This window comes from Erinaceus europaeus, chromosome 10 (genome assembly GCF_950295315.1).
Source record: "Erinaceus europaeus chromosome 10, mEriEur2.1, whole genome shotgun sequence".
Taxonomy (NCBI): domain Eukaryota; kingdom Metazoa; phylum Chordata; class Mammalia; order Eulipotyphla; family Erinaceidae; genus Erinaceus; species Erinaceus europaeus.
Genome location: NC_080171.1, coordinates 16,562,262 through 16,585,985, shown reverse-complemented (window position 1 = coordinate 16,585,985; position 23,724 = coordinate 16,562,262). Strand labels below are relative to the sequence as shown.

The following is a 23,724-nucleotide window of genomic DNA, read 5'->3' as shown; positions in this document are numbered from 1 at the left end:
CCTCCCCCTTCTGTGTTCAGATCCTGCAAATCACCTCCGCAGAGTAGTGACATGGGAGGGTCATCGGGCCATGTGCACCAGAGGCTTTAGCAGCAAAGGGAGCAACCCCTCCCCCCCCACCTGCGGTGAATAGGGAGCTGGGGGTGAGGGTGGAGGGGCTCTGCTCCAGCACCTGGGATGAGTGCGTGTTCCTGACCGTCACCTCGGGGTGCTTCTCTTGGGTAGTGGAGTGAGGCTGGGAGGAATGTCAGGGGAGTTGTGCTTAGAGACCAGTGCTCCAGACTTCTCTTCCTATTTGGGTTTGTGTTCCCGCTCAGAAAGGCCCTTCCTGCCCCTTCAGGGGATGGTCTGATCAGTGTGTCTGGCCCTGGTGTGTATTTACTGTGGGCCAGCCGGCAATTTAGAGCGAGGGGGAATGGGTCAGTCCTATCGTGGGGGAGGGAGGAAGACAACACACAGTGTACACAAAAGCGGTTCTTCCAGCTCTAAATCTGCATTTCTGTTTGCTGCTGCTTCTAATCAGATCAAATCCATCTGATTTCAGCTTTTTCTGTCTCTGTGATCTTTGTACCTAAATTCCCTCTTTTTGGAATGCTCCTTCTTTAGGCGGGGGCTAAAGATTTAAAGCCTATTGGTCAAGATTCATCTGTAGTAAAAAACAAACAAACAAACAAAACCAGACAGACCCTCCCCACTGGGTGCCACAAGGAAACTATATTCCCTAGGGATGTGTGTGTGTGTGTGTGTGTGTGTGTGTGTGTTAGCTAACATGCGAGGAGAGAGAGAGGGACACCATAGCACCTAAGCTTCGGGGGAGGGGGCAGGCTAGACCCTGGTTCCTGCACATGGCAAAGCATTGCGCTATCCAAGTAAGCTATTTTGCCAGCCTAGGGCTTCATGTCAGGGTTTCATTGGGTGGCTATAGGAAGGGATTAAAGGAACTGGACCCAGTTTGGGAATGCAGGTTGGCAAGGGTGGGAGCGCTTCAGCAATTGGGTATTTTAGGAAGCCGAATGTTGCAAGAAGAGAACACTGGAGTCCCGTCAAATAAAGGATCGTTACATTTTAACTGGCTTGTATGGAAACTGCTTGCTTGTCATGTTCTGGTGTTTTTGGAAATATTATTCAAGTTTCTATCAGAATACCCCAGCCTGGTTATCAATAGGCTTGGTTTTTTTTTTTTTTTTTTTCTTCTCACTCTTAAATATTGCCTTTTCAGGGACCCATTCTAACTAGCCACTGTTGCTTATTTCTTTCTCAGTATTTACTACAATTCCTAATTATTTAACTCTTTCTTGTTGTAATAATGTCCAATTAAAATGACTTGTCCTGGCAAAAGACGAGGAGTTGAAGCAAGGCGTCTATTTTCTTTGCAAAAGTTGCGTGCAGCCAACAGTGACAGCCGGGCAGGTCCTGTTATATGCTTATATGCTTATGTGTGTCTGCAGGTGTCTCTCTGTCTCTCTCCCTCCCTATTTCCCCCACTCATCTCAGTTTCTCACTGTCTCCCTCCAGTAACAAATAAATAAATAAAAATACTAAAAAAAAAAAAAGGGGGTGGTGGTGGTTAATAGTCTAAAGAATTGGGGGCTGGGCGGTAGCACAGTGGGTTAAGCGCACGTGGCGCAAAGCGCAAGGAATGGCGTAAGGATTTCAGTTCGAGCCCCCGACTCCCCACCTGCAGGGGAGTCGCTTCACAGGTGGTGAAGCAGGTCTGCAGGTGTCTGTCTTTATCTCTCCCTCCCTGTCTTCCCCTCCTGTCTCAATTTCTTTCTGTCCCATCCAACAGCAATGACAACAATAATATTAAAAACAACGATAGACAACAAGGGCAACAAAAGGGGAAAGAAAGGTGGCCTCCAGGAGCAGTGGATTCGTCTGAGCCCCAGCAATAACCCTGGAGACAAAAAAAAAAAGTCTAAAGAATTGATCAGTAGTTCTTCCAGACAGCCTGTTCTCCACATAAGATAAGCCTTACATACATACACATCTAACAGGACCCAGTTTACATATATACGCATCTAACAGGACCCAACTTACTCCTGTGTTTTTTGTATTTCTACTTCATTTTAAAACACCACTGGGGAAGTGCCTCAGTGGTGAAGCACAAGGCTTGCATACCTAAGAGTCTATGTTTGATTACTGGCACCACATATGGAATATGTTGAAGTGATGGCCTGGCTTGCTCTCTCTCAACAGTAGATAGATAAGTCTTAAAAAAAAAAATCAGTAACATGGAAGTCAGGCGATAGCGCAGTGGGTTAAGCGCACATGGTGCGAAGTGCAAGGACCGGCGTTGCAGGGGAGTCACTTCACAAGTCTTGAAGCAGGTTTTCAGGTGTCTGTCTTTCTTTTCCCCTCTGTCTTTCCCTCCTCTCTCCATTTCTCTCTGTCCTATCCAACAACGACGACAACAACAACGGCAATAATAACAACAACAATGAAAAACAACAAGGGCAACAAAAGAGAAAATTAATAAATATAAAAAATTAAAAAAAATCAATAACATAAAACTCTGGAAGACAGAATTAAGTAAGATTGATCTAAGACTCCCCCCCCAAAGAATTAAAGGTGGGGGGCATGGGGAGATAATATACTGGCTGTGCAAAAGACTTATGCTTGAGGCTTTGAGGGCCCTGGTTTAGTCCCCAGAACCACAGAAGTCAGGACTGAGCAGTGCTGTGGTAAAAACAATCAAACACAATAAGATAAAGCAAAGCCACCACCCCCCCCCATATACTTATTTAATGGCCGAGAAAGAACCAAGGCAGTGCAGGGAGATTGAACCTGGACCCTCGTGCATGGGAGTTCTGCACTCCACTACTAAGCTACTTTCCCTGCAGCTGTGCTGACTTTTATTACATCAGTGTATGAGCGGCTTGGTTGAGCTCATACCCCCCAGTCTACCTGTAGGGGTGAAGCCTCAGGAGTGTAGCAGATGTCTCTCTCCCTCTCTATCTCTCCCCCTTCTAATTTCACTCTGTCCCATCAAATATAAGAGAAATAAAATATTAGTGATGGAGAGGAGAAAAAAAATACTAGTATATTATTTGATACATACTTGAGTATATGTAACACATGTGAATTGTGAAGCATAATTAGTAATTATTTTTCATTCTATGGAATCTAACTTTTATATCATTGAAGTCTTAATTTGAATTTATTTTTAAATATTTTTTAAATTAAAAAAAATTATTATCTTTATTAGTTATCGTCAGAAATCGAGAGGAAGGGGTGATAGGAAGAGAGACAGAGAGACACCTGCTGCACTGCTTCCCCACTCATGAAGCTTTGCCCCTGCAGGTGAAGACTGGGGACTTGAACCTGGGTCCTTGCGCATTGTAACATGCACTCAAACAGATGTGCCACCACCTGACCCCCTTTTTTAAAAAATATTTTTATTATTGACTAAAGACAGAAATTGAGAGGGGGAAGGAGAGGTAGAGAGGGAGAGACACAGAGACACCTGCAGACCTGCTTTACCACTTGTGAAACTTTCCTCCTGCAGGTGGGGACTGGGGGCTTGAACCTGGGTCCTTGAGCACTGTAATGTGTGTGCTTAATCAGGTGTGCCACAGCCTGGCCCCCTTAATTTGCATTTCCTTTATGACTACTGGAGTTGACCATTTTTTTCAATTGTTTTTCTTTGTAACAGGCCTTTTTATATTAACTGTTTATTTTTCTGTAGATTTTTTTTCTATATTATGTTGGAATGAAAAAATATATTCTGAATAGAAATCCTCTGTATTGTGTGTAGCAGATACCTTCTCATATTTATGGTTTTCTTTTTAATGGTATGTTTGGATGTGCACAAGTTTTCAATTTCATAATTGTCTAATGTTTTTTTTCCTAACTTTTTAATAGTGGTTTAATGATGATTAACAAGATTATAAGATAATAGGGGTACAGTTCCACACAGTTCCCATCACAAGAGTTCCGTGTCCCATCCCCTCCATTTGAAACTTCCCTTTTCTTTATCCCTCTGGGAGTATGAACCAACATTCTTCTTTTTTTTTTAGAATTAAAAAATTTTTTAAAAATATTATTTATTTTCCCTTTTCTTATCCTTGTTTTTTATTGTTGTTGTAGTTATTGTTGTTGTTGATGTTGTCATTGTTGGATAGGGCAGAGAGAAATGGAGAGAGGAGAAGAGGGGGAGAGAGAGAGAGAGAGACACCTGCAGACCTGCTTCACTGCCTGTGAAGCGGGTGGCCCCCTGCAGGTGGGGAGCTAGGGGCTTGAACCGGGATCCTCACGCCTGTCCTTGTGCTTCGTGCCAGGTGGACTTATAAGACCCACTGCGCTACCGCCCAACCTCCATGAAACAACATTCTTTTTGGGGTGCAGAAGGTGGAAGGTCTGGCTTCTGTAATTGCTTCTCTGCTGGGTTGTCTAGTGTTTTAATTTGATTAGTATTTTATCTGATCTTACATTCTGAAATCACAGCAATATTTAAATTTTGAATTTTAGTTTTCATATTTAAGCCTTTACTTGATCTGGAATTGACATTTATTTATTTATTTATTTATTTATTTATTTATTTATGGAGGCAGAAAGGCAGAGAGAGAGAGAGAGAGAGAGAGAGAGAGAAAGGGGCCATATCACTGAAGTTTCCTTCACTGATGGTGACCGGTCAGACTCAAAACTGGCATGTGGCTGGTGACCTATTTCGCAGGCTGTGGAGTTGACTTTTACCTGTGATGTGAGATAGGAATTTAGCCCTTATTTCTCATATCGCTAGTCAGTTTTTTCAGTATCATTTATATTCTTAAGACTTATTTAAGTGTTGGGTGTGGTATAGAGCTATACATTGTAATCTTAAAATCTTGTAATCTATAATGACAAATAAAAAAAATGGCGAGAAGAGACTTATTTGTATTTGCAGTTACGTTAATGGTGATAATCTTACAATGGTTGTTTTGATCATATATTATTTCTCTTACAGATTCGTTTTGTAATTTTGAATAAACTTATAGGAGGACTATGAAGGATTATGATGAACTTCTCAAATACTATGAATTATATGAAACTATTGGGACAGGTAATTATTTATTTGTTTTCTTGGAGCCAGATGGTAGCTTAACTAGTCTGACAATATAGTTTATCTGAGCAGTCATTAACTTTTTAGCCTAGCCTGTGTAGTTTAAATTTTTATCAGTCTACTTTATTTTTTATTGTTTTATAAAAGATTTTGTACATTTTAAAATTTATTTTATTTATTTATTTTCTTTTACCAGAGCACTGCTCAGCTCTGGTTTATGGTGGTGTGGGGAATTGAACTTGGGACTTTGGAGCCTCAGGCATGGGAGTCTCTTTGTGTAACCATTATACTATCTACCCCTGCCCCTAAAAATATTTTTTTTAAAGTCTTATTTTTCTTATATTTGACAGGACAGAGAGAATTGAGAAGGGAGGGGGAGAGAAAAAGAGCCACCTGCAGCACGGCTTCACCAGTTGTGAGGCTTCCCTCTTGCAGCTAGGGACTGGGGATTTGAACCCCAAGTCGTGCGCACTGTAACATGTGCACTCAGTCATGTGTGCCACTGCCGGGCTCCTCAGTCTACTTTAATATGAAAAAAAAAAAGTAATAAGAGACAGAAGTAGGAGGAGGCTTGTTGGTCAGTTTATTTCGAATGAATGTCATTGGAGAGTTTTGATCTGACCTTTGTGAGGGTCACTCTGCTTGACTGTGAAGAAGTTGGATGGGGGGGGCAGAAGCTCTCAGTTCACAAGTAGCAAGCTGGTGCTTCTGTCACCCTTCCCTCTGCCTCCCACCCCATCATATGAGGTAAAATCAGTCTTTGGAAGAGCCAAGCAGCGGCTCAGGGAGTTGTGCAGTGGCCAGGGTGCTGGATGTGCAGGCACGACGCCCTGCATTTGATCCCTGGCGGCACACGTCTGCACACGTCTCAAGAGTGATACTTGGTTTCTCTTTCGCACCAGCGAGTAAATAAATCTTTTGAAAAAAAAGTAAAGATTAAAAAAACTCTCAAAAATATGAAGGGAAGTCGACGTCAGAAGGGAAGTCGAAGTCGGTCGGGATTTATTTTCAACTGTCAGGTATTTATTAGAGGAAGGTGGTGTAGAGGAGCGGGGCGTTGGTCTGGCACCTGCAGCATGAGGGGTTCAGCTCAGGACCATGTGTATGCCAGCACTTTGCCCACTGTGCCATGTTCTGGGCCACTGACATTTATTCTTAAAGATATTCAAAGGGGGCTGGGCGGTAGTGCTGCCGGTTAAGTGCAGGTGGTACAAGGACTGGAGGAAGGATCCCTGTTCCAGCCCCCGACTCCCCACCTGCAGGGGAGTTGCTTCACCAGTGGTGAAGCAGATCTTCAGTTGTCTTTCTCTCCCCTCTCTGTCTTCCTCATCTCTCTCCATTTCTCTCTGTCCTATCCAACAACAACAGCTATGACAACAGTAACAAGGGCAACAAAATGGGGGAGGAATGGCCTCCAAGGAGCAGTGGATTCATAGTGCAGTTACCAAGCCCCAGCAATAAGCCTGGAGGCAAACACACATACATACATACATTAATAAGTAAAGAGTTATTCAAGTAAACACATTTATTTATGCTCCCTGGTAGAAGAGGATGAGTGAGAGAAATAGAGACGGGAACTCTGCTCACAGAGCTCTGGCTCTGTGGCTTTGTTTATTGAACCTGGGACGCCAGGCCTTCAAGCCCTGTGCTCTACCACTGAGCTATTTCCCTGACCCTTGCCTGGAGATGTACACATTTATCTAGTTTTGAAACACAAATGTAAATGAAAATTTCGTATTATTTAACTTTGTCTCAACTTGATATTGTGTTCGAACAGTATTAACTACAAAATGCATTTAATTGCAATACTTTTTTTAATAGAATACTACTTAGCTCTATTACTGATTTTTTGAGACTTGAACCCGTGACTACCTGCATGTAAGACTCCCCCCCACCCCCATCCCCCACAGAACTCTGCTCATTTCTGGCTTCGGTGGTGCTGGGAATTGAACCTGGGACTTCTGAATCTCAGGCTTGATAGTCTTTTGCATAACTGTTATGCTGTCTCACCAGCTTTCCTGCAAGTTCTGTGTGCTGTTCTATTTCTCCAGCTCTCTCTCTCTCTCTCTTTTTTTTTTTTTTTGCCTCCAGGGTTATCATTGGGGCTCGGTGCCTGCACTACAAATCCACTGCTCCTGGAAGCTATTTTTTTCCCTTTTGTGTTGCCCTTTTTGTTTATCATTGTTGCTATTATCATTGTTATTGCTGTCTTTTTTTTTTTTTTTTTGGATAGGACAGAGAGAAACCGAGAGAGGATGGGAGGACAGAGGGGGAGAGAAAGACAGACACCTGCAGACCTTTCACCGCCTATGAAGCAACCTCCCTGCAGGTGGGGAGTTGGGGGCTCTGACAAGGATCTTTGTGCAGGTCCTTGAGCTTGGCGCCATGTGTGCTTAACCCACTAGGCTACTGCCCAGCCCCCTTTCTCCAGCTCTTAAACAGTGAGTTCTTACTATTTAAGATTTATTTCATTTATATGAGGAGTTTCACATGAGAGAGAGAAAAGCCAGAACACCACTCGGGCACACGTGGTGCCAGGGATTGAACTGTGAGCCTTAAGTAAGCGAGTCCCATGTTCTACTCAGTTGAGCTCTTCTCCCAGCTGCTGAATCCTTTGTTCTTCTTTATTACAAGATTAGAGATACACTATCATGGCAAAAGAAAAAAGTCATCTAGTATGTGGATAGGGAAATTCCTGGATCATGACTAACACTTTGGAAGCAACAAGAGGAAGCCACAAACTTCGAGGAAAGACTGGATCAGTAAGGCCGTTTATGAAAGCATATGGCTTTTTGTCCATGTGTTTCTCTATGCCTGCTGAATAAAAGCTTAAAATGCCTGAAAAAAAAAATCATACAGAGGGGACCAAGTGGTGGGACACCTGGTTGAGTGAACATGTTACAATGTACAATCCAGGTTCAAGCTTCTGGGTCCCCACCTGCAGGGGGGAAGCTTCACAAGTGGTGAAGCAGGGCTACAGGCATCTCTCTCTCCCCCTTTTTCTCTCTCTTGTTATACACACACAGAGAGACACAGAGACATGTCTCTCTCTCTCTCTCTGTGTTTGTGTGTGTGTGTGTGTGTGAGAGAGAGAGAGAGAGAGAGAGAGAGAGATACAGAAAGACAGAAAAACCAGAGCACTGCTGAGCTCTGCTGTATGGTAGTGCAGGGTCTCCCTCTCTCTTTATTTCCCCTCTCAATTTCTCTATCCAAAATGACTAAAAAAAATAAATACAATATTAAAAAAAAAGTATGTAGAGAGGTGCCCGAGTACCTCCGTTTACTGTAATGATAATATATTCATAAATGATCCTAAACAGAAGGTTAGCCTTGTGTTTCTCTTCATGATGGATTTTCTTTTTCTTAGGTGGCTTTGCAAAGGTCAAACTTGCCTGCCATATCCTTACTGGAGAAATGGTAGCTATTAAAATCATGGATAAAAATGCTCTAGGGGTAAGTTTTAAATTATTTATAAATATTTCTACATTAGTTTTGTGATTTACAACTCATTTTGCTGATTTTTTTTTCTTTTAGAAAGTTGATAAGAATTTTTTTTTAATCTTTATTTATTTGCTGGATAGAGACAGTTGGAGATTGAGATGGAAGGGGGTAATAGGGAGAGAGAGAGACAGAGAGACACCTGCAGCACTGCCTCACCACTTGTGCAGCTTTCCCTCTGCAGGTGGAGACCGGGGGCTCGAACCTGGGTCCTTGTGCACTGTAACGTGAGCTCAACCAGGTGTACCACCACCTGGCCCCCTGCTGATTTATTAGAATATTTTCTTAATTTTTAAAAAATTATCCATTATTGGGTTGTCAGAAAATTCATTACTTTTTTTTTCATAGAAAAATACATTATAACTTTAAAAAATTTTTTTTATTATCTTTTTTTAATTTTTATTTTATTTATTTTATTTATTTATCCCCTTTTGTTGTCCTTGTTGTTTTTTATTGTTGTAGTTATTATTGTTGTTGTCGTTGTTGGATAGGACAGAGAGAAATGGAGAGGGGAGGGGAAGACAGAGAGGAGGAGAGAAAGATAGACACCTGCAGACCTGCTTCACCGCCTGTGAAGCGACTCCTCTGCAGGGGCTCGAACCGGGATCCTTATGCTGGTCCTTGTGCTTTGCGCCACCTGCGCTTAAAATACATTATAACTTTTCCAACAACCAAATATATATAAATGTATGGTTTTAAGAGTAACTTGGGGGAATTCTTTTGGTCCTTACTCCCCGTAGGGGAGAATTGATAGGAGAAAAGATGACCAGAGGGCTCTGAATTCCAACTCCATCAGGATGGAGAGAAGAGGAAGAACATCAGGACATTCAGTAGTAGCTACAGGTGTAGGTGTGACTTAGGGACTTAGAAAGGAAGAGAAGGCAGGACCATAGGGAAAAAATAAAAGACACAAATATGTACAAATATAGACAGATAGCTACTGTAGTTTCCAGTGGAGGGAATGGGGATACAGAACTCTGGTGAAGGGAATGGAATTATACCTTTGTTATCTTACACTTTTAAAAATTAATATTAAGTTACTAATAAAAATTAAAAAAAAAAGAGTAACTTGGGGGGGGGCAGTAACTTGGGGAGGGTGTTATTTTGTCTTGAACTTTATTTATTTATTTTTGCTACCAGGGTTATTGCTGGGTCTCATTGTCGGTATAGTGAATCCTCTGCTCCCAGCGGCTATCCCGCCCCTTACTTTCCTTTTTATTTGATAGGACAGAGAGAAATTGAGAGGGGAGGGAGAGATAGAGGCAAAGAGAGACACCCGAGGGCCTGCTTAACTTCTTGTGAAGCTTCCTTCCTGCAGCTGGGGGTTGGGAGCTGGAATCTGGATCCTTGTGCATGGTACTAAGTTCACTCAACCAGATGTGCCACTGCTTGGCCCCTTTGAATTTTATTTTAATTAAAAATGTAATTTATTTATTCGATAGAGACAGAGAAATTGAGAGAGAAGGAGAGAGACAGAGAGACATGCGCAGCACTGCTTCACTGCTAGTGAGGCTTCACCCCTACAAGTGGGGACTGGGTCCTCGTGCCCTGTAATATGTGCACTCAACCAGGCGGCACCGCTGCTCAGCCCAGGGAATTTTAAACAATATTTTATTTATTTGAGATAGAAATCAAGAGGGAAGGAGAAGATAGAGGGAAGAGATAAAGAAACTGAGCCGTTGAATTTTATTTTAATTTTTTTGACCAGAACACTGCTCAGCTCTGCCTATGGGTGGTGCTGGGGATTCAGTCTGACTGGGACCCTGAGGAAACCAGCTTATCATATTAGACTAGTCAAAAATATATTTTTGAATCTAGGTCAAGACTTGATATCTGGATTCTTGGTCTGATTTAACTCAATATTTATTTATTTTTTTAAACACAAGCTAGAGTGGGAGGGAGAGAGAAAGAGAGAGAGAGAGAGAGAGAAAGAACCAGAGCATCACTATAGCACCTAGGATGCCGGGGCTCAAACTTGGGACCTTACACTTCCAAGGGCAGTGGTCTGCTCGTTGCACCACCTTCAGGCTCCTTTAATTGGATCTTAAGCCACTCATCATTAGATTGAGTTTTAAATTTTTTTCCCTTTATTGGGGGATTAATGTTTTACAGTTGACAGTAAATATAATAGTTTGTACATGCATAACATTTCTCAGTTTTCCACGTAACAGTACAACCCCCACTAAGTCCTCTGTCATCCTTTTCCCTGTATTCCCCCCACCCATATTTTTTATTTCTTGATAGAGACAGGCAGTGAGAGTGAGAAAGAGAGACGCTCCAACATTGCAGTTTCTCTCAGTGTGCTATGTGCCATGCTCTAACATGCACATGGCAAAGACACACACTATCCAGGCGAGCTATTTTGCCTGCCCTAGACAGAGTTACTTTTTAAAATGTTTTCTTTGGTGCTTCATGAGTACTGTTATTGGATTTATTTTTTAACCAGAGCACAGCTCAGCTCCGACTACTGGTGGCAGCAGGAGCTGTGACCTGGGACCTCAATATTTCAAGCATTTAAAACCAGTTAATTTGTATAACCGGCATGCTATCTTAGCTTATAGGGAGAACTTGAGGAGGAAGGGGATAGAGAGGGAAACAGATTTTCAGCACTGCTTCACCACTCATAAAACCTTTCCCCTGCAGGTTGGGGCAGGGCTTGAACCCTTGTCCTGCCTCTTGGTAACATGTTGCACTCCACTGAGTGAGCCACAGCATGGTGCTTCCTTTCCCTGCCCCCCACCCCTTTTTTAATGTTTTATTTGTTGAGATTTATTAATTAAGAGTGGAGGAGAGAGATCCAAAACATCACTAGTACGTTTGGACACACCAGGGATTGAATTCAAGGTCTCCTGCTTGAGAGTCCAACACTTATCCATTGCTTCATCTTGCAGGCCTGAAGCTGATAACCTCTTAAAAGGAATTTGAGGTGGTTTATTTTAGATTATTTTATTTTATTTATTTACCCACTTGTTTTATTGTTGTAGTTATTATTGCTGTTGTTGATGTCGTTGTTGTTGGATAGGACAGAGAGAAATGGAGAGAGGAGGGGAAGACAGAGAGGGGGAGAGAAAGATAGACACCTGCAGACCTGCTTCACCGCCTGTGAAGCGACTCCCCTGCAGGTGGGGAGCCGGGGGCTCGAACCGAGATCCTTATGCTGGTCCTTGCACTTTGTGCCATGTGCGCTTAACCCGCTGCGCTACCGCCCGGCTCCTTTTTGAGGTGGTTTTAATGCCCACCTCCAGTTATTCTGCTGATCATTATTGAGCTTATCTTTGTTAAACCTTCTGATAAAGGCCTTTCTGATGTACATACAAATAAGTTCATTCGTATGTTTTTCTATATTGTTGAATGATTCAAGGCTGGTAAGAGCTTCTGCTTCTCTGTATTTTTGTCTGTACTGATGTTGATGTTTCAGAAATCAGCTTGCTGTTCATTCATTCAGTATAATGTTTGATCACAGAGTGATTTGCCCAGGGTTAAGACAGAGATTGACGCCTTGAAGAATCTGAGACATCAGCATATATGTCAACTCTACCATGTGCTAGAGACAGCCAACAAAATATTTCTGGTTCTTGAGGTTAGTATGTTTCAGAGACCTAAAAATATTTGGGCACTGTGTGAGTCTGTATGGGATGCTATAAAAACACACCTTATGAACAATTTTTTTTTGTCTTTTCTGGGATTTCACTGCTCTGCCTTTTTTAGACAGACACACACACACACACACACACACACACACACACACACACACAAAGACACGTCAGCACTGAAGCTTCCTCCCGTGCTATGGGGGCTGTACTGAAACCTGGGCTGTGCGCATAACAATATGAACTATTTTGTGTATTACTATTATTATTATTTTTACCAGAGCATTGATCAGCTCATGTTTGAGAGTTTTACTTACTTTATCTAATGTACCACCTCCTGTAATATTTATTAATTCTGTAATAAAAATATGAAATTGTTAATGAGTTTAAAAATTGCAGTGATAGTGATTTTACTTCTATTTACTGGTAATAAAATTACCTGAGATCAAGACTTGCTCCCTTTCCTGGAGGAATTGTTGATTTATCTGCTCCTGAGAGTGTATTGAATGTGCTTGATTGCAGTAACCTTGTTTATAAATTAATACTGTCTCTGACATAAGAGCAATTTTTAAAAATATTGTTTTTATTGCGCTGTAATGGTAGTTTATAAAGTTATAAGATTATAGTGGTAGAGTTCCACACTGAACCCAGCACCACATTAAGTGTCATTCTATATCATAAATTCCTCTGAAGTACTTTTTAAAGTAATAACAGCACCTCTCTGACTCTGTTGCTGTTGAAGTATTGCCCTGGAGGGGAGCTGTTTGACCACATAATCTCTCAGGATCGGCTGTCGGAGGAGGAGACCCGTGTTGTCTTCCGCCAGATAGTATCTGCAGTTGCTTATATGCATAGCCAGGGCTATGCTCACAGGGACCTCAAGCCAGTAAGTGCTGCATCAGGTTGCCAGTTGTTCTGTTTAGAATCTATCTTGACTTTGTGTCTCTTTCTGTTTTACTCATCATGTCTGTCTGTCTGTCTGTCTTTCTTTCTTTCTTTCTTTCTTTCTTTCTTTCTTTCTCTCTCTCTCTCTCTCCCTCCCTCCCTCCCTCCCCCCCCCCCTCTCTCTTTCTTTCTTTCTTTCTTTCTTTCTTTCTTTCTTTCTTTCTTTCTTTCTTTCTTTCTTTCTTTCTTTCTTTCTTTCTTTCCTCCATGGTTATTGCTAGGGCTTGGTGCCCGCACCACGAATCCACTGCTCCTGGAGGCCATTTTTTCCCTTTTGTTACCCTGGTTGTTTTTATCGTTGTTGCAGTTATTATTGTTGCCATTAATGTCGTTGTTGTTGGATAGGACAGAGAGAAGTGGAGAGAGGAGGGGAAGACAGAGGGGGAGAGAAAGATAGACATCTGCAGACCTGCTTCATTGCCTGTGAAGCGACTCCCCTGTAGGTGGGGAGCTGGGGCCTGGAACTGGGATCCTTCAACCGTCCTTGTGCTTTGTGCCATGTGCTCTTAACCCGCTGCGCTACTGCCCGACTCTGTATCACTTGATTTCTTTCTTTACTGTTAACTTCTGGTACTCTGTGGACTTACTAGAATTCTATTCATCAGCTAGTTGTGTATGACATAAATATCTTTGTAATAAGCAAGGAATCTTCTAGGGAAGAAGAATATAAGCTTTCTTTCTTTTTTTTTTTTTCTCCCCACAATACTGCTCAGCTGTGGCTTACACTAGTGTGTGTGTATGGGGGTGGGGGATTTAACCTGGGACTTTGGAGCCTCAGGCAGTACAATGGGATGGACAGTCTACTTTTCGAGGACAGGATAAAAATGTGAATACTTTTAAGTCTGCTCTGACTTATATGAATAATAGTGTATATGGATTTGAATGTTACTTGGGAGCAGGATCAGGGGGCCTAAAATTGGCCTGACAATATGTGGCAGTGTTATTATCTTTTTATCTCTGTTTATACCCACCTCTTTGCTGATCTGAATTGATTCTTTCAGTGTAAACTAGTCTTTGATATCACATCAACTATTGTTGCATAAGTTGTACAGTTGAAGCAAACAGATGGTTTATGCTAATTAGTACTGAGGGAAAGTGGTACAGTTACTAATATTCTTCTTCTTCTATGCACTCACATTATTTTGTTTTTTAAATGATTCTTACTCTCTACCTGTGGTCAGGTTTTGAAATGTAAACAGCTTTAAATTGTTCTTGGAAATGGGTAAAGGTAGGGTGTGATATAAGAAAGTCAGATATTTATGAAAATATCTTTGTTTTACCAGGAAAATTTGTTGTTTGATGAATATCATAAATTAAAGCTGATTGACTTTGGTCTCTGTGCAGAACCCAAGGTAAGTGCAAGAATTAAAATGCTTTTATTTATTTATTGAGTTAGTAAACTCACCTTTTAATGTGTTATCTTCCAGTAACTTCTCTTTAATCTTCATTGAGACTGGTTGCATACAGAGAATTTCATCTAACATTTCTTTAGCCCCTCACCCCCCACTTTAAACCAGGAAGGCACTGCTCAACTCTGGCTTGTGGTGGTTCTGGGGATTGAACTTGAGTCCTCAGGACCTCAGATGTGAAAGTTGTTCTCATAACTATTATGCTGTCTTCCAGCCCTGTAATTTCTCTAGATGATTCAGTTATGTAGCCAAAGTCAAGAACCATTGTTGTAGATCCAGGGTTGGACCTGCTGAAAATTTCATGCAAATGTTGTGAGAAAACTCCCAAGATGACGTAGGGCCAAGACAGCATGAATGTTGGATTGACCATGTGTTTGTAGTTTGTCCATATTGTCATTAGATTCTGCCTTTGTCAATTAGATCATGAGTTTTGGGAATTTAGTGTAAACCTTGTCTTTGTTATTCAAATAGTTAGGTAAGTAGCAATTGTTTGCATTTATATAAAAGAATGTATTTGTTTTATGAGAAAGAGCAAGAGTGTACCACAAGTGCAGGGCTCAGTGATATACCAAGGAAGGGAGCAAAGTCCTTGTTTCAGTAGATCTGGAACCTGAGATGGTGATTTGTCTTATAACTGAGGCTGAAAAGTAGACTCCCAGAGGCCTGTTTTATGCATCACCTTGCTTCTTTCCCTGAAGGAAAAAGGAAATAGTCTGTGCTTGTAAAGATTTGATGTTGTAGGTAAGATCAGTCAAGAAATAACTTCTCCCTCTATCCCCCACCCTTTGGGCCCTAGGGAGCTGGGAAGACATGAGCATTTAGAAAGATGTATGCTGTTAAATTGATTCTTACATGGTTGAATGTCTAGGAAGTTTCGGTCTGATTTGACTCAGCTAAGGGGAAAAGGGTTTTGTTGGTTTCAGGTTGTGGTGGTGGTAAACATACAGAGAAAAGGAAACCGCATGTATTCACATCCAAGTGGGCATAAAGTATTGAGTTGGCCATAGAAGTCTTTTAGTACTTTGGATGCTTCTTTTTCTAGCTTCTTTGCTTGTACTAAAAAGATTATTTTTGAAGATTTAATTAATAAATCTTTTTAGAAAAATGACAGTGATGGTTTTGAAAATTAGACTGAATCAGTCCCCCATCCCCAAAAGGAGAACGATTCTTTGATTTTAGTATATGAAAGATTTGTTCTTCTCTCTTCCTCCATCTCTTCCTTTCCCTCTCCCTCTCCCTCTCCCTCTCCCTCTCCCTCTCTCTCTCCCTCTCTCTCTCCCTCCCTCCCTCCCTCCAGGGTTTTCACTGGGTTTTGTACCTACACATTTTCACTACTTCAGACCCTCTTTCTCCCCCCCCTTTCTCTTTGATGGGGTGAGACTAGGGAGGGAGAGACAGAGATGAGAGACACTACAGCATCAGTCCCCCTTATCTGTACATTTACATCCCATAGTTTCAGTCATCTAGAGACAACTGGATATGCTCAGTATTATATACAGTAAAATGTTTAATAATAAATTTTATTATAGTCTATTGTTACATTTTATTTTATTAATTATTTTATCAGTCAATTACCTTGTCTAATTTGTGAATCAAATGTCACTGCGTATATGTTTATATACTTGCCTTTCAGTATCTGCGTGTTGGGGGTTTGATCCTGGATCCCCAATGGGTGGCAAAACCTGTTGATGCTTATGTCTGTTACGTAAAATGGCATAGCTTTAGCTTGGTGGTGACTTTCATGTATGTGTACAGAGGCTGATTTTTAATAATGCACACCTGACTCACATGATGTTATACTGCCATTTATTTCAATAAAAAGAAACTGTTTTACTGTAAAAAAAAGTCTTTAATTTTTTAATCTTGTTGACAGGGTAATAAGGATGACCATTTGCAGACTTGCTGCGGGAGTCTTGCTTATGCAGCTCCTGAATTAATACAAGGCAAATCATATCTTGGATCAGAGGTAATACTTGGGAGAAGTGCAGTGGTAGTAACAAGCCTTGCATGGGAAGAGTCCGAGGTTTGATCCCTGGCACCACCAATAGCCTGGGCTGAGTAGTTCTCTGGTCAAAACACTCAAGAAAGCAGATCAACTCAGGATATAATCAACATAAATTTCTTGGTGATCAGTAGTTAGACACTGTTCAGATTGCTTTGGATTTATAACATTAGTGCCAAGCTATCAAGCTTCAATTTATAGATGAAGTATTTGACATCTCTGAGGCATAAGCGCTGAATCTCTGACCTCCTGCAACATGGACGAGCAGTCAGGTGTGTGCTTGAAAGTAAATTGTTCTCTGGGGCATCGTCGAGTTCTAATAATTGGATGTGATTTGGTAGCCTAGGACTGGCAACTAGATTTGGGTTATTAATGTCATTACTATCTGGATGTCTGACACTGTTCGATTTATTTCGGCTATTCTTCCTCCTCTCCCCCCAACCCCCTTTTAAAAAGATGCTGCCCTTCTTAACTCTTAAAATTTTCCTAAGGCTCAAGTGTGGTTGGAAGTAGTGACCTCTCCTCAGCCACCAGAAGCGTCATTATTGACTAAGGCCAACTGATGCTTAAGACTCAGGGGACATATGAATATCTTATGTAAAGGTTAAGCTCCTTTCTGGGATTTTGAGATCTGTAAGGCTGTTTGTGCTGGCAGGCTAATTTCTAGCCTCTATATTTGAAAAGTCAATCACTGAACTTTATTAAGGTTTCTCTATATAGAGAGAGGACTTTACAGTGCAGCTTAGTCACGTTTGCAGATTCATCAGCAGTCAACTTTAAGACTTGTTTTGACATCCTCATGCATGTTTACATAGTCCTCATTTGTAATACATCATCAGTAGTAGTAGTAGTGTAAAATTGTTTTGCAGAATCTGAGAGCTGCCTTGCCTTTCTTATCATGCTCAGTCTAGCTCAACCTATCGGAAATTACTTCTTACAAAGGCCAAGAGTCCAGTGTGAGAGGAGAGCATACGGAACTGGAAGGCAAGAGACCTACCATCTTGGGTCCCTTTAGACAAAAGACCTTCCTCTCTGAGTTTTAGATTGATTCTCAGCCTCTAGAATGATTAGGTTGAATTGTATGACCTTTACATTCTTTTTCTCCTCTGTCAAGATCCTGCTTATAGTTGAGTGTCCTTCATTTTGAAATCTGTATGTTATAAAATATTTTTGGAATAATTTTTTCCTCCCTCTCAGGCTGATGTGTGGAGCATGGGCATACTGTTCTATGTACTCATGTGTGGCTTTCTACCCTTCGATGATGAGAATGTCATGGCTCTGTACAAGAAGATTATGGTGAGTATTAATTACAAGAGAGAATTACAAAGGAGAAAATCTCCTTGTCCTCTCTCAATTTCCCTCTGTCCTATCTCATAAAAAAAAAAAAGGCATTGTTTTCTTAACAGAATACAAGATAATGATTCTTACCAGGAAGATTCTTACATGTCTACTTTTCCAATGTTAATTTTTTCTATTTTTAAAGTTTTATTTTTATGCATTTCCTATTAGCTAGGCAAGATTCCACATTAATAGAGATAAAGAAGCCTGAGCACTGTTCTGGTACATGGGATTCCAGGGCTTAAACTGGGAAACTCAGGTATGAGAGTCCTGAGTACTCTACCAACTGAGCCATCTCCCCAGCCACTCTCCTGTTGGTTTTTGATTTGTTAAGGGTTTTATTGAAGAAATAGAAATATAGCAGGTCTCTGAGTAGCATTTTGTTGAACACCATCTTGTTCTACTGATGAGAAAAATCTTAGGCAGTGAAGTGTGTTATTTGAAAACTTGCTTTTGTTATACATCATTGTGCTTAAAGCCAGTTTTCAAGAGCCGACTCATGATGCCCCTTAAGGGTTAGGGGCAGTGAATTCTGATAAGGTTATGTGGATACTTGTTCTCAAATGTGGTCGTGGTGATGTTTTCTCAACTTTGTGACTATTCCAAATATACAAACTATGCTTTACAAGGATGAATTTTTGGTATGCTGATGATATATAGTAATAAAATAGTAAAACCCTCAATAAAGAGCTAATGGTCAAAGCAAGCTAACAAAAAAGAATTGTACAGAAGTGGAAAGAACACCTTATTGTGTCTGTAGCAAACTAGGGTCAGACTAGCAGGACAGCTTCTCTGATCGCTGCTTGGATTAAGTTCTATTAGCAAATACTTCCTGAATGCTTCGGATGAGGTACTGAAAAGTTTGAACCAAGATCTGTGAAACTTGCTCATCATCCATCAGTTCATCAGTTCTTGATTTTATTTCCTTGCCATCTCCAGGGCTTCAGAGCTTCACTGCTTCAGTCTGATTTTTTTTTTTAAAGATAGACACATACCCACATCCGGTCACATTTGGGCTTCACTGCTTCAGGCTGATTTTTCTTTCTTTTTTTTTTTTTTTTTTTGTCTCCAGGGTTATCACTGGGACTCAGTGCCTGCACTGCGAATCCTCTGTTCCTGGCAGCCACCTTTTTTTTTTAGGTTGAACTTTATTTATTTATTTTTTATTTATTTATTTTTTATTTAAGAAAGGATTAATTAACAAAACCATAGGGTAGGAGGGGTACAACTCCACACAATTCCCACCACCCAATCTCCATATCCCACCCCCACCCCTGATAGCTTTCCCATTCTCCATCCCTCTGGGAGCATGGACCCAGGGTCATTATGGGTTTTAGAAGGTAGAAGGTCTGGCTTCTGTAATTGCTTCCCCGCTGAACATGGGCGTTGACTGGTCGGTCCATACACCCAGTCTGCCTCTCTCTTTCCCTAGTAGGGTGTGTCTCTGGGGAAGCGGAGCTCCAGGACACATTGGGGGGGGTCTTCAATCCAGGGCAGCCTGGTCAGCATCCTGATGGCATCTGGAACCTGGTGATGAAAAGAGAGTTAACATACGAAGCCAAACAAATTGTTGAGCAATCATGGACCCAAAGCTTGGAATAGTGGAGAGGAAGTGTTAGGGAGGTACTCACTGCAAACTCTAGTGTACTTCTGCTTTCAGGTATATATTTTGCAGTAGTTTATAGATACGTGTGAAGATATCTCTCTCTCACAGAAACTGGTGTATATCTAGGTTTTGGGACTTTGTTAGAAAGTGAACCACCTGAGATGAAATTAGAGTATGAAAGGAAAGGTCTCGCCCGAGTAATGAAGCTGAAGGGTTGTCATTCCACCTGTGAAGTCTCTGGACACAGTCTGAAGTGAAGCATGTTGAGGTGGCAATCGTTGTGTTGGTTAGGTTGTGATCGGCTTGGCGGATGCAATATTATTTGATATGGATTGGGGGAGGCAATATTATTTGATATGGATATGGGAAAGTGGGCCCTATCCAAGGGTTCCAGGACTGGGGGAAGTAGGGGCTCTATAGTGGATATGTGAGGTTCCTGCTGTCTTGGGGTTCAAAAAGACAATCGATAGTTAATGTTATCACATTATTTGGTAATTGGGTTAACTTTGAAAAGTCCTTTTGTTATGGTTTGCTGTACAGTACCCAGTATCTTGTATATAGCTGTGCTATTGGATGCTTCTGATCTACTTGGTCTAGGCTTTTGAGAGAGTCCACATATCAAATACACAGCCTATATATTAAAAAGATTCAGTTTGTGTTTTAAAAAACTTTGAGACATACAATTGATTTTCTCCCTCTCAAATTAATTAACTAGTGATTTATATGTCTACATTTTGCTAGGAGTGTACATAAACACCATTCCCACCACCAAAAGACTGTGACCCATCCCTCCCACCCACTCCCACCCCCCACTCGCCCAGGAAGCTGCATGTCTACCCCTCACCACTGGGTTTTTACTTTGGTGCCCTACTTACAATTTGGTCAGGTCCTGCTTTTAGTTTCCCTTTCAGATCTTCTTACTCAACTTCTGTTGATGAGTGGGATCATCCCATACTCATCTTTATCTTTCTGACTTAGCTCACTTAACATAATTCCTTCTAGCTCTGTCCAAGATGGGTCAGAGAAGGTGGGTTCATTGTTCTTGATAGCTGCATAGTATTCCATTGTGTATATATACCACAGCTTTCTCAGCCACTCATCTGTTGTTGGGCACCTGGGTTGCTTCCAGGTTTTAGCTATTATGAATTGTGCTGCTATGAACATAGGAGTACACACCTCTTTTTGGTTGGGTGTTATGGAGTCCTTGGGGTATAACCCCAGGAGAGGAATTACTGGATCATATGGAAGGTCCATGTCTAGCCTTCTGAGAGTTTTCCAGACTGCTCTCCACAGAGGCTGTACCAATTTACATTCCCACCAGCAATGTAAAAGGGTTCCTCTGTCCCCACAGCCTCTCCAGCATTTGTTGCTGCTGTCCTTTTTGAGTGAGGTGGTATCTTAGTGTTGTCTTAATTTGCATTTCTCTAATAATCAGTGACCTAGAGCAGTTTTTCATATGTTTGTTAGCCTTCTGGATCTCCTCTGTAGTGAATGTTTTGTTCATATCCTCTGCCCATTTTTGGATGGGGTCATTTGCTTTTTTGGTGCTAAGTTTGCTGAGCTCTTTATATATTTTGGTGATTAGTTTCTTGTCTGATGTATGGCATGTGAAGATCTTCTCCCATTCTGTGAGGGGTCTCTTTGTTTGTTTAATAGTTTCTTTGGATGTGCAGGCAGCCACCTTTTTTAAAAAAAAACTTTTTATTGGATAGGACAGAGAGAAATTGAGAGAGGAGGGGAAGACAGAGGGAGAGATAAAGATAGACACCTGCAGACCTGCTTCACTGCTTGTGAAGCGACCCCCCCCCCCCCCCAGATAGGGAGACAGGGCTTGAACTGGGATCCTTCCACGGGTTCCAGGCTGATTTATTTAATTTAATTTTTCATTCATTCATTCATTTATTCTTATTTGTCCTTGTAGTCAGCATGGCTAACACTATATTTGAACTAAAGACCATAAAGCACAGCTCATGCCCTCAAAGCGTTTACAGTTTAAGTATCAAAACAGAAAAGAGGGCATAAATATTCAGCACTGAATCCCATCCACAACACAGGTTTTAGATGAAGATAATAGCCATCTCTGGGCCCAAAAAGCACTCATGAACACTTTAGGACAAAAATAACAGCTTTAGGGCAAAAGTCCACAGGATTGTGGGACAGCGATGCAAGAATGGTTTTGCTTAGAGCTTAATTACATATGTGTTCAACAAGACTTAATTCTGAGAGTTTTAGCAGATCCCCAAAATAAAAACACATAGACTATGTGCCAGGCTATTTTTTTTTTTTTAAAGATAGACACATGCCACGCCATGCCACCCCACATACGTCAGTTTCCCCATAGTATTCCCATGCATTGTACTGGAGGCTTGAACTTGGAGAGGGCCTGATTACTTGTTGGAGACCCTTATCTGGGTGGAGGGTACCATATTATAGTAGGGGTGTAAGTGAAGCTATAGGAACAGGAATGGGGCTTGGGAGAACATCTTAAAGGAAGTGAGGTTTGTGCTAAGTTTTTTTTTTTTTTTTTCCCTCTAGGATTGTTGCTGGGGCTCAGTGCCTGCACTATAAACCCACTGCTCCTGGAGGCTATTTTTTTTCCCTTTTATTGCCTTTGTTGTTTATCATTGTTGTTATTATCATTGCTGTCTTGGATAGGACAGAGAAATCAAAAGACGAGGGGAAGACAGAGGGGGAGAGAAAGATAGACACCTGTAGACCTGTTCACCACTTGTGAAGCACCCTCCCTGCCCCCCCGCAGGTGGGAAGCTGGGGGCTTGAACCGGGGTCCTTATGCAGGTCCTTGTACTTCATGCCACGTGCGCTTAACCTGCTGTGCTACCTCCCAGCCCCCCTGTGCTAAGTTTTTAAAGGAAAAGTAAATGTCTTTTCAGAGAGGGAGAGAACATGCCTCTTAGTGTGAGCAGAGGTATGGTGATAGGAGAATCATGAGGAGAAATGGTCAGCCATTTTATGTGGCTAGACCATGATTCTCTAATACCCTGTGGGAAGAGAGACTGCCTAAGTTAGCCTAAGTTAGCCCTTGATACTGTGAAGTAGCGTTAGACTCAGTTGACTTGTCGTCTGCCCTGTAGAACACCAAGCCTAAGAACACTCAGCTCAGTCTTCAGTTTTTTCTTAGTGACTTAAAAGCTTTCCTCGTATTCTGCATGGGCAGGGGCAGGGGGTGCAGGGGAGAATGCTCGAAACTGAAGTCAAATTGCAGAGTAGCATTGGGAGCTGAGAGGACAGTTCTCTTTGAAGGGAGGAGAAATGGATGGGGTAGTGGAGTGGAGGCCAGGCCCCTGTGGTAACCAAGTCCGTATTCCTCTCCTTCCATCTCAGGAAACCTCCTGCAAGCTATGTAGGGGTTGCTTTGGCTCTAGAGTTTGCTCTCTGTAGTAGCAGTTGGTGATTACATAGCCACAGTCAGCAGCAGGATTCAGGGGAGAGGAATGTTAGGATCACCTTTATCTTTAGTTAGCAGAATTAAAGTAAGAAGGAGGCTTCTTGGTGTTTGGGTATCTCAGTCTGATTCTCCAGTTGCCCTTTATAAAAACTGACCTCTTAAATTGGTTTCTCTTTTTTGCTACTCCTGTAATGTAGAACTGTTGTTCTGGTTTTGAAACTAGTGTCAGTACCATAGGATATGAATGGCTTTTTCTCCATGTATTTGAGAGAGAAGTTCATGCTAAATAAACAAATGCACACATTTCCCCATATATGAACTGGAGTTGCATCTGCCAGGCGGAATAACACTGTAAATAGAAACCAGTACCTAGCAGTGTGGGATGCCGTGTACATCTGTGAATACACTGTGGGGACACATAATCATAGAATTTGAGCATTGGAAATGATCTTACAAATCATGTTTCTCTTCTCTTTCTTTCTTTCTATCTTTCTTTCTTTCTTTCTTTCTTTCTTTCTTTCTTTCTTTCTTCCTTTCTTCCTTTCTTCCTTTCTCCCTTTTTCTAGTGATGATTATACTATAATCTTTGATTGGTGTTATTAAAATGAGGTAATCCTTGTGTAAGAAGAGTACTTGGCATTATCGCACCAAAGTAAAAGACTCTGGGGTGGGTGGGTGGGTGGGTGGGGAGAATACAGGTCCATGAAAGATGATGAATGACATAGTGGGGGTTGTATTGTTAAATGGGAAACTGGGGAATGTTATGCATGTACAAACTATTGTATTTACTGTTGAATGTAAAACACTAATTCCCCAATAATAAAAAAAAAATAAAATGCAAAAAAAAAAAAAAGAAGAGTACTTGGCAGGGGGTTATGCATTTAACTCT

At 41.4% G+C, this 23,724-nt stretch overlaps 1 protein-coding gene across 3 annotated transcripts in view; it reads left to right on the top strand.

Moving 5' to 3' along the window:
* MELK (maternal embryonic leucine zipper kinase) overlaps nucleotides 1-23,724 on the top strand; it is a 141,573-nt gene that overhangs the window by 1,054 nt on the left and 116,795 nt on the right. For all 3 annotated transcript variants that reach the window (XM_060199174.1, XM_007524096.2, XM_060199173.1), the window contains exons 2-8: nucleotides 4,946-5,041; nucleotides 8,409-8,494; nucleotides 12,003-12,119; nucleotides 12,872-13,015; nucleotides 14,358-14,426; nucleotides 16,357-16,449; nucleotides 17,683-17,781. In XM_060199174.1, the coding sequence (XP_060055157.1) occupies nucleotides 4,984-5,041; nucleotides 8,409-8,494; nucleotides 12,003-12,119; nucleotides 12,872-13,015; nucleotides 14,358-14,426; nucleotides 16,357-16,449; nucleotides 17,683-17,781 (666 nt within the window). In that variant the 5' untranslated portion in view covers nucleotides 4,946-4,983. The remainder of the gene's footprint in view (nucleotides 1-4,945; nucleotides 5,042-8,408; nucleotides 8,495-12,002; nucleotides 12,120-12,871; nucleotides 13,016-14,357; nucleotides 14,427-16,356; nucleotides 16,450-17,682; nucleotides 17,782-23,724) is intronic.